This window comes from Canis aureus, chromosome 14 (genome assembly GCF_053574225.1).
Source record: "Canis aureus isolate CA01 chromosome 14, VMU_Caureus_v.1.0, whole genome shotgun sequence".
Classification (NCBI taxonomy): Eukaryota; Metazoa; Chordata; class Mammalia; order Carnivora; family Canidae; genus Canis; species Canis aureus.
This window is the reverse complement of record NC_135624.1, coordinates 34,614,356-34,625,267: the sequence shown is the minus strand read 5'-3', so window position 1 is coordinate 34,625,267 and position 10,912 is coordinate 34,614,356. Positions and strand designations below refer to the sequence as shown.

The window sequence follows — 10,912 nt, the reverse complement described above, 5'->3', positions numbered from 1 at the left end:
TACATTTGTAAGTTTCTAGGAGGGAGTGGAGGGAATTCTTGTTGATCACTTGCTACTCTTTTGCAAGGCAGGAGAGGAGGTCATTGCAGACAACTGGGGGGTTTAATCAGAAAGGACTCAACATTAGTTTCCATGATGAAGGGCAGTGTAAGAGCCCCTCAACAGGAGGCTTCTTTGTTGGAGGACTGAGATCTGGGAATCAGCAGCTCTCTCTCACTCTCTCTCTTTTTTCTTCTTGAATGCTCTTAATGTTCCCAACTACTGGTTGCTTGTTTTCTTATGTATTTAATTTGATTTTGAGAAATTCCTCTTTGGATTTTTTTTTTCTGAGGCCAGAGCAGGAATTTTAATAGTGAATGCATTATTTGTTGTACGTTAACAAATAATTGAGTAGAATCATAAATCTAGTAGGGAGGAGATGTCACAGACTTAGTTCAATCACACAGCTAAGCAGAGAATCTACTCTAAAAAGCCTTCCAGAACCTGGGGTGGGGAACTCACTATGTCCCTGTTGGCAGTGCTCAGACATGTTGAACGATTTTCTTTACACTTGAAACCTTTGTGTAATTTCTCACATTTCTGTATTTTCTCCTTTGTGACACGGCCCAGTCAACATGTCAGCCTCATTTTTTTGCCATGTGTCCTGAGCCTCAAGGGCAAAAATTATTTCCAGTCTACGGGCTGCTCCCGACAAGCCTCTGTGCTCGCCTCTCTGCCAGGGGAATATTTCACTGTAAGGCTCAAAGGACTCTCCTCTCCTCCTGTATCCTCCCAGTTCCATGAGACCAGAGTCTACCACATCCATGTGATGCCAACGATGGATCAGATATACACATCTCCATTACTGCATGGAAATGACTCTTGGCCTCTCCCACCACCACAAACACAGATTGTGTCTTGTTTATTGTTTCACACAGAATAAGAACAGTGCCTGGAGTATAGGAAGCGCTGCTCGATACATGGATGCTCACTCCACTGCTGGACTGAGTGTCTGCAGAGGAAAAAGCATGCCAGATCCACCCCCACCTGGTCCTGTCTCCTGCCCTGAGCATACCTTTGCATGTCAGTGCATTCCCCAGAGCCATGCCTCAGGTGACCCAAAGTGAAGAAAGTGGGCATTATGAATTGTTTGCTCTAAGAACCTAATGGATTTCCTCTGGAAGATGCTTAGGAGAGCTCCCTAACATTATTAAAATGCAGTGCAAAAAGATGTTTTATCTCCTTTGCTGCACTTTTAAAATAGGGTCCTGTACCTGTGAGTAGGGCAGTACAGATGATACACATCCCTAATAAAATGCTAAGAAACCACGAGTCTACACAAAGCTCTGAAGGCACCCTCGTCTGGGTAGAATCAGTGCTTCTCGCTTTCCCACCCCACTACCATTCCACCTGGCAGCAAATCTTTAGTTACCTCCTTGTAATCTCTGCATTCCCATGATGGCTGTGCTACAATCATCCAGAAGTTCTCAGCTGGACTAGTACAATACTCTAACTCATCTCCCTGGAAGTGCTGGTGCTCCCTTATCTAAACCTTCCTCCACAATTATCCACTAAAATGTGAGTTGGAACCTGTTGCTTCCCTGTTTATAAACCTCCACTCCCCACTGCTCCTGTTCCTACAAAATAAAGCCATGTGAGATTCTTAACTCTGGGAAACATACTGAGGGTGGCTGGAGGGGAGAGGGGTGGGGGGATGGGGTAGCTAGGTGACGGGCATTAAGGAGGGCACGGGATGTGATGAGCACCTGGGGTTATATGCAGCTGATGAATTACCAAACTCTACATCTGAAACTAAAATGTACTATATGTTGGCTAATTGAATTTAAATAAGTAAAAACAAATAAAGCACATATTGCCAAACCTCTCGCGGGCCTGCCTCAGCATCCCACCCAGACACCGTGCAGGGGAAGCTGTAGCACCTCGCTGCAGACCCTCGAGAAGCTTCACCGTTTCATGCTATAAATTCTCTGTACCTGCTGTTCCCTCTGATACCACCTTTTAGGTTTTCCACCAGAAGACCTCAGGCTGAAATTTCACTCCCTCATTTGTGCTTCCATGATACCTGATGATCTGCCTATACAAGAGACCTGGCATTACCCTCCTGCCTCCCATCTCACCCTTGAGTCGGTAAGGTCCTCAGGGGAAGGCCCTGGCCTTGCCTGTTTTTTTGTACGTATGCTCAACTGCTGGCACATCGGAGGCTCACAGTGACCTTGCTGAATGAACAAATGACAACAAGAACTAAGTACAGACCAAGTGGCAGGAAATACAGCAAAGCTTCTTTAAGATGAATGCAAATTGAAGAGATACTATAGGATCAGATGTAATATTTATTAAAATACTATAAATGTTGCTACTAAGACCTCACCTAAATTCTTCTGTCAAACATTACCAACGTTGCCTGTCCTCAGCAAAAAATTCTCTTTTAAAATTCTGTATTCTGTCTCTTAGACTCAGAATATTATGAACAACAGTGAACAAACAAAGACAGGAAATAAATGTGTACTGATATAAATTCTTGCCTCAGTAACAAAGACTTACTTATTCAACAGGCTACACCTCGGAGTTTTTATCTTTGACAGTGAAGTTGTCTATGTGGAATTTAAATGAGAGGGTGATTTGGACACTTGGTAGACTCTACAGCTACAGAAAGAGAAACATGTTCTCACACAGGTACAGTGTTCATTTGCCATTCCCGACCTATAAAACTCCAACTGACACATGACCAAATACCAAAGAAATCTTGCTTTGAAAAGAAGAGATTTTCCAGGATAAAGGAAATAGCATGACCTATTTTTAATTCTATTTCTGTCATAAGTAAAATCAAGCATAACATTTGAGCGGGGAAAAGCCATTTTAAACAGAAGAATTTACAAAAGACAGTTATTTTAAAAATAATGTTTCAGTTTTAAGTCCTTTTAAAAGGAAACAATTACCCTCTATAACATCTCACTTTAATTATGGTGATATTTGGTCATTTTGAAATACAAAAAGTTTCCATTTATAATATAACACTAAAATTTATTAAAATCTATAGTCTTGGGGTGTCTGGTGGTTTAGTCTATTAAGGGTCAGGTCATGATCTCAGGGTCCTGGGACTGAGCCTTCATCTGCTCTCTGCTCACAGGGAGTCTGCTTCTCCTTCCCCTGAAGCCCCTCCCCCTACTCATGCTAGCAGGCTCGCTCTCACTAATAAATAAAATCTTTTTAAAAAGTCTATACTCTTATAATGATTATTTTGAGTTTATAAAACAAACATTAAGCTAAAAACAGTCTTTTGAGAAATATATTTTCCCTCGGATTTAAATAATATCCTTGTCAAGTATCACCAATGACCATGAATATATCATATAACCAAGTTGTTTTATAATTAAGGATAAAAATCACAATATTAATAATAATTCTAAATAAGAACATTTTCCATAATCATTTAAATAAAATATTAATTAGACAATTAAATCACATCCCTAGGTGTTTGTTTATAAGCTATAAGGAATGTATTAGGCAGCTTCTAGACTCCTACAAATTCTTTCTATCAGTCTTTGGAGTCTGAGGCCTGTGTTCAAATTCCAGCTCTGCTTCTTACTAGCTGTGTGGCTTTGGGAAAATCAACCTAACCTCCTCAAAGCTCAATTTTATAATTTGCCAAATGGGAAGCATAATCCATAAATCATCAATGGTTGTGGATGGATTAACCAAAAAGTATGTATGAAAGCTGCTTGACACAACACCTGCCCAATAAAGGGGGATTTATTTAAAGATCTATCCCTTTTAACACTCTCAAATTATTAGGCCAGAGAAATATCAGAGCTATCCAGGTATTTGTCTTTTATAAAATGTGATACATTCTTAAAACTGTCTAAAATTGCAAGGTCCGCATGTCCATTCAGCCACTGCTAGTACGAACTGCCGTGGTTTCGTGGTTTCGGATGAAAAAGTGGCTGCCCCCATCAGCTGTGATTCTATCCACAAGTGAACACAGCTTGTGAAAACACAGTCATGTCAGTTATTCACAGAATGACTTCTCTCCTCTCAGTTCGTACCTGAGACAGAATTAGATTCGTTTGAATCTGACAAGGTGCTCAGAAATACAATAAACAAAAATCAGATAACAAAGGGGTTAACCCAGAAATTTCACAAACAAGAGAAGGAAAAACTGTATACAGAAAATTAAAGAAAACTAAATTCAACCAGAAATCCCATGAAGATGGAAGAAAGGGATTCGAATTACTAAATTGTATTCAGGTCACTTATGCACATCATGCGAAAGATTTTTACATCAATTTTTCCAATTTCCAAAGGAGGTGGGCATTTGTTGAATGCCTACTACTTGCCAGGTACTGCTCTAAGCACTGGGGATATTGTCCTGAACAACCAAACCACATCCTTCTTCCCGTGGGGCTGACATTCTGTTGGGAAAGCAGACAGAGAAAACCAAGCATCACAAAGACAGTACCACATGAACACAGAAGAGGTGGGGAGGCAGCGGAGAAGCCTTAAGCAAGGACTCTACATACAAAAGTGAATGAAGGGAGAAGAAATGGGTAGGAAATATCAGAAAGGGAGACAGAACATAAAGACTCCTAACTCTGGGAAACGAACTAGGGGTGGTGGAAGGGGAGGAGGGCGGGGGGTGGGGGTGAATGGGTGACGGGCACTGAGGGGGGCACTTGACGGGATGAGCACTGGGTGTTATTCTGTATGTTGGCAAATTGAACACCAATAAAAAATAAATTTATTATTAAAAAAATAAAAATAAAAAAATAAAAGAAAAAGAAAACAAAAACAAAAAGTGAATGAAGGAGCCATTTATGCAGATTTGTTTAAGGGGAAGGGGGATATTTCAGGCAGAAGGAGCAGCAAGCACAAAGGTCCTGAGGTAGAGATAGCAAGATGGAGTGGAGTGAGCCAGAGGGAGGACAGGTGCCAGGTCATCTGGGGCCTGCCAGGCTTGAAGTGAAAGAAGTGGTCCCTAGAAACTTCAGTGCCTCATGAAAGTTTCTGTATTGTCTAGGATTTGTCTTCCTGCTTCATTTAACTTGACTGTGACACTGTTTCTTCCTTCATCGGCATCTAATCTGCTGAAAACCATTTACTCAGTTCTTTTTTGTATTTTATAGTTCTATTTTGTATTTTATCTGTTTTCTGTATTTCTATATTTCCTATTTTCCTATATTTTCTATATTTCCTAGTTCTCTGCTTGAACTCATCTTTTAGTTTCGGATCATAAAGAACATATGAAGTTTGTATCTGCTATTTGAATCTACTGTCTCTAGTTTTTTCTTAGTTTTTTCTTATGGTGGCTTCAACTTGTACTTACATATGAAAAATTACAGAAAGAATTTAAAGCCTACACTGAGTTATTTCTCCAGAGAGAATCTATATTTGCTTTGGGTGGGAGGCTAGGACAATGAGCAACTCCAGCTTAGCCTTGGCCCACGAGGGACAGGGAGGGACTTCCTGGGTGAGTGCTTTTCTGAGCTCCAATGCAAAGCCTAGGGGGGTTATCAACCCTCTGCAACCAAATCTGGGAGCTTTAAACTTCACCTTTTTTTTTTTTTTTAACTTTTCCAAACTCCAGATTTCTTTAATGCTCAACTACCTTCTCTGCTATTTCTTCAGGAACTGGCAAAAGCCCTCACAGGGTTCCACCAGAGAATGCAGCCCGATGCCCTACGGCAGCCCCTCTGTACAAAGTGAATTCACTTCTCTCCTAAGCATCTACAAAGGCGGTACTTTCATAGCATCGTTTTCTATATTCCATGAATCAGATGAGGAAGCCCAGTTGAGGAAGGCTGCCCCAAGGGAAAAACCAGTGAGAAATGCTGAGCTTAACCTCTTTGGCTCCCCTTTTCTTTAAGATGCAGGACAGTATTTGTTTTGTTTTGGTTGTGCTTTGTTACCTCTTACACTTTCAAATATGTTTTCTTGGGACGCCTGGGTGGCTCAGTCAGTGAAGCACCTGCCTTCAGCTCAGGTCATGATCCCGGGGTCCCGGGGTCGAGCCCCACAGTGGACTCCCTGCCCAGTGAGGAGTCTGCTTCACCCTCTGCCTCTGCCCCTCCCCCATCATGCCTGCTCCTGCACTCTCTCTCTCAAATAAATACATAAAATAAAAATCTTTTTTTTTTAAAGATGTTTTCTTTGTTGTTTTTGTTTCACCTCTCCTAGTTGCTCTCTGCTCGAAGATCTGGGGCAGATTCTCATCAAAGGAGTCTCCCTGAGAACAGGGGCTTCACCTGTCTTTTCTGCTACCCTTGTCCTCCAGTCCCTGGCAGGAGGAAGCATTCAATAAGTCCTTTCTGGATGAATGGATGAATAATGAATGATCAACAGTTATGGATTCATTCGGTCACTCTTCCCAGTGAGAAGACGGCCCCTCAGTGAATGACAGCAGGAGGGAGGCACCAAGTGACTCTGTGTCACCAGGAAGAAGGGGCCCCTGCCCCACAAAAACGCACACCAGACACACAGTGCACAGGTTTCTCTACAAGTAAAACATAAGCCCAGATTATCAGAGTTATACTGTTAAGACTAAGATTACTCCTTGCTTAGCTTTTAGACTAAGAAAGCTTCGGATCATCACCTGGTCTAAGGGCAGGCATGCTCGCAGGAAGATGGGACTGTTCTGTGAGAAACAAGAGTATCGGGTCTGTCTAGTATGGCCTTCTTCATAAATAAACTGGCCATATTTCAAAACCCTTTATCCAAGTACAAAAGAAGGCACAAAACGGTACAGCCCTGAGTGTGCTGCTCAGCAAATGTTCACCAAGTAAGCACAGCTATGTAACCAGTGCTCGGATCAAGCTCCAGAACACCCCCACACACACACATTGGAGGCATCCCTGGGACCTGTCCTCAGCTACTACCACCCCCCAGAAATAACCACTATCCTCACTCTCAACACCATCAACTTGCTGTTGAGCTTTACATAAATGGAATCAGGGTAACCACTACTCTGTGCCAGCACAGTGCTTGTGCAATCTGTCCATCTTGTCCTGTGTAGCAACAGCTGGTTCCCTTTTGCTGCCTGAAAGCACTGGTCTGTATCTTCATATTGCAACTTGTTTATCCACCCCTGTTTTGATGGATATTTTGCTTTTTTTCTAGTTTTTGCCCACTTGGCTCTCATACCAGTCTTGTGATGCACCTATGTATGCTCCTCTGTTGAGCAGTTCCCAGGAGTAGCATTACTGGGCCTTTGGGAAGCATGTGTTCAGTTTTAACAGGGGGTATCAAGTATTTTTCTGAAGTCATTCTATCAGTCTGTGTTCCAACAGCAGCAGATGAGAATTCCTATTGTACCCCATTCTAGTTAAAACTGGAAATTATCTTTTTAATTTTAACTGTTTTCATGGGTGTGGACAGTCCTGGATATTTGCTCTTCATATAAAGTAATCCCCACTTGGCCAAGATTTAGCTCTCTGTGCTTGTAGTTGCCTACAGTCCACCACAGCCCAGAAGCAGATGGCCTTCCTGGTGACCCCTTGTCAGAGGTCAACGGTAGCTTAACTGCTACGCCACATGCCGGCATCATTCCCCTCACTCCATCTGGTCACATGGACCTTCCATCACCTCACATCCTCACAAGAAGAAGGGTGAACACAGCACAGTAAGATATTTTGAGATAAAGAAAGACCACATTCACATAAATTTTATTATAATACATCGCAATAACTGTTCTATTTTCTTATTGTTGTTGCTAACCTCTTACTGTGCCTCATTCCTACATTAAACTTTATCATGAGTATGTGTGTATAGGAAAAACACATAGTGACTATATTGTTGAGCACTACCTGAGGTTTCAGGCATGCCCTGGAGGTTCTGGAACAGATCTGCCCAGACAAAGAGGGGCTACTGTATTAATGTCTAGGGCTCATTTTACAAGGGTCTGCCATGAGAGACAAAGCTACTCGGTAAACTGAAGAATTAGATTTCTGAGCCAAAACCAAAATTACTTATATACCACTTTTTACATGTCAGGCAGTATTTTAAATACTTTTTTTTTTTAAGATTTAGTTATTTGAAAGAGAGTGTGTGAGTGGGGAGAGGGGCAGGGGGGAAGAGAGACTCCTCAAGCAGACTCCCTGCTGAGCACGGAGCCCTCAACTTGGTGGTGGTAGGGGTGGGGGTGGGGGGCTTGATCCAGGCTCCATCCTACAACCTGAAGAACATGACCTGAGGCGAAACCAAGAGCCAGGTGTTTAACCAACTGAGCCACCCAGGCACCCGTAAATACTTTCCGTATGTTAATTTGTTTAATCTTCATAACACTATGTGTTAAATAAGTACTAATATCTCCATTTAAGAATTGAGGACTGAGGCATAAAGCAGATAAGCAATTCACCCAAAATTACACAGCAATTAAAGACACAGCAAAGATCTGAATCTAGTCAGTCTGATTCCTCCCTTTACTTGTAACTATGGTGATAAATATATTGCTTATCCCCTAAAAAACAGAGGGTCAAACCCTATCCTGTAATCAACTCCCCAGGAGACAGACAATGCCGCTCTTGGAGGACATATCTGGATGGCCAGCTGGCCTTCCTCTTGTGTTACCCAATCTGACAATGTGGTTTTATTTTAAACTGCTTTAGCCCTGAAATATCTTTCAAGGTTCCACATCCTCTTACATACCTTACACTCTGCTAACTAGAAAAGCAAAAGCATAAAGATGATAATGAACCTTGTCAATACAACAGTAGTGTCACACCTCTAAGGGCTATGCCCACATATGCCAGCCCCTCCCAGAGGTCTATGCCTGTGAAGAGCAGCATGTTGGGACCTCAGGGAAAGCCTTCCAGCTCTTCCTGCCTAAGCTGCTAGCACCTTTCCCTGCTTGGTTTGCTGTCTCCTCTAGGTCTTTCCACATTGTGTCAAGCAGCTAATCTTCCTTCATTGATCCTCCTGAAATATTCTGTGTGTAAGTCAATTACAGGTGTTCTTATGCTAAATTGTGTTTTTTTTTTCTGTATCAAGAAATCAAATATTAATTACTTACTATATGCTAGGCCCTGTGGATAAAAAGGCATGGTACCTTTTACCAATAACTTAAAATGTAAGGGAAATAATTCTATAAATAAAGGGAGTGACCACACTCTTCTAAGAAAAGTATCTTAAGTAGGGTGTATATTCATGGATCCAACAGAGAACAACCACCTGAAACAGACAGGTCATTATGGAAGGATTCAAAGTGAGGATGATAGCAGTGTTTCTTCCTAGACCCTGATCTGCTTGATGGCAAGGACTGAGCTCCAAGAACACTAGTTAATGTCCAAGGAGATAAAACTAAGATGGCAGGTTCTTGTAGGGGATCCACTAGAGGGCTATTCCAATGGTTCTCAAGTCCTCTCCCTGCCTCAGCCTTATTTCACCTGAGGGACATGACACCTCTATCACGGTAGCTCAGACACAACCGTCATCGCTCACTCCCTGCAACGGGCAAGCCTCATTACAGAAACAATGTTCTAGGGCATGTTCTCCATGTCCTAGAGACAACACTGTCATTCCATAGGGCTCCATGCTCTTAAACAAAACACTTTTCTGGTTGTTCTGTTTAAAGTACAGAGAAGAAAAAACAACCTCTAAATACATAAATTTAAAATCTGAAATCATTTCTTAAAGTTCTACGTTTCCAAAATAGGTCAACCTTTCAAGCAATTTAGGAAAGAGATCAACTTGTGACAGTCCTGATAGACATTTCAAGTAAATTGCATGTGGCTCTTATTCTTGCTTCTAGTAAAATGGATGTAAAAAATTATAGAACCTTCATCTTTTTATCTAAAATAAAAAGGTGTCCCTAGGCTTTTCAATTCCCATTTAAAATGCATTTTCATAAATAACCTTTTCACAATCTGTACTCTGTTTTAATTAAATTTCTCACTATGGAAAACAAGATAATTGAAACAATTTAGAGATTAGTTAACTGTCAAAAAAATTATGCCAGTAGTCACTGCATTGGGAAAATTTGCCATCGGTACAACCCCCTTCTGTAATTAAAGTCCCCAAATTCACTATATAATCAAAACCAGGTGAGCTCACAAAAGAAAGAGGATCATGACTTCACTGAGTCTTCCAAACAAAATCTACATTATAGAATTACATGTACATTTACGAAATATATTTGGATTTCCCTAAAGGCCTTCATGGATGTTTCCAGTCACTGAAAATTTGGAAGAGTTGGTTCTTCTGGCAAAGGAGTCAACGGCAGTCCCTGTAGGGGCATGTTTTGGAGGAGGACACTGAGAACAGGAGGAGCAGTGTTGTTCTTAAAGCACATTTCATCTTCCACAGAGAAGGAGCCATGATGCCGGAGAAGAGACAGGAAAGGCCTGTCTGCTTGTGAAACCCAAGGTTTAGATTTCCGCTCCCATTCAAAACTGGCTGTGACTTTTTATTTTTTCTAAAGATTTTATTTATTCATTCATGAGAGATGCAGAGAGAGAGAGGCACAGACACAGGCAGAGGGAGAAGCAGGCTCCCTGCAGGGAGCCCCATGCTGGGACTGGATCCCAGGACCAGGGAGCCCCATGATCCTGGGACTGGATCCCAGGACCCCAAGGCAAAGGCAGGTGCTCAACCACTGAGCCACCCGGGCATCCCCTGGCTGTGACATTTTAAAACACAGATTAAGTTAACAAATGGCAGATGTCCTAGGAGGAAACAGCCCTTGGGGCTGTAGTGGGAGTGTCTTGAGACGCTCCATCTCCACACCTGACACCGTGCACCGGGGGCAGAGCAGGGCTCCAGGAGAGCCCCTCATCCACCTGGCAGTCCCTCGCCTCTGGCAAGTGGGCAGCACTGCACCACGTGGATGAGGCAGGATGATCCCACTTTCCCCTCACTACACATCTCAGCTGGATCCTCAGGGCATACCAAGTACCTGCAGAGCTTCCACATTCTGATGAAGGTG

The 10,912-nt window shown here is 42.2% G+C and overlaps 1 protein-coding gene and 1 long non-coding RNA gene across 12 annotated transcripts in view; one reads left to right on the top strand and one right to left on the bottom strand.

Annotated features, from left to right (window-relative positions):
- KHDRBS3 (KH RNA binding domain containing, signal transduction associated 3) overlaps nt 1-10,912 on the bottom strand; it is a 185,657-nt gene that overhangs the window by 51,156 nt on the left and 123,589 nt on the right. Inside the window, exon 7 of one of the 10 annotated variants that reach the window (XM_077847356.1) lies at nt 4,260-4,409. The exons of the other annotated variants lie outside the window; for them this stretch is intronic. Coding sequence (XP_077703482.1) covers nt 4,275-4,409 — 135 coding nt within the window. The 3' untranslated portion in view covers nt 4,260-4,274. Of the gene's footprint in view, nt 1-4,259; nt 4,410-10,912 lie in introns of those variants that run through there. 10 annotated transcript variants of the gene reach the window in all.
- Nucleotides 341-10,324, top strand: LOC144283362 (uncharacterized). 2 transcript variants are annotated; one of them, XR_013351892.1, is made up of 4 exons: nt 341-1,557; nt 2,003-2,127; nt 2,553-2,673; nt 10,140-10,324. It is a non-coding gene; the product is annotated as an uncharacterized LOC144283362 (long non-coding RNA). The 2 variants fall into 2 exon arrangements; XR_013351891.1 differs by lacking the exon at nt 10,140-10,324 and adding an exon at nt 5,623-6,084.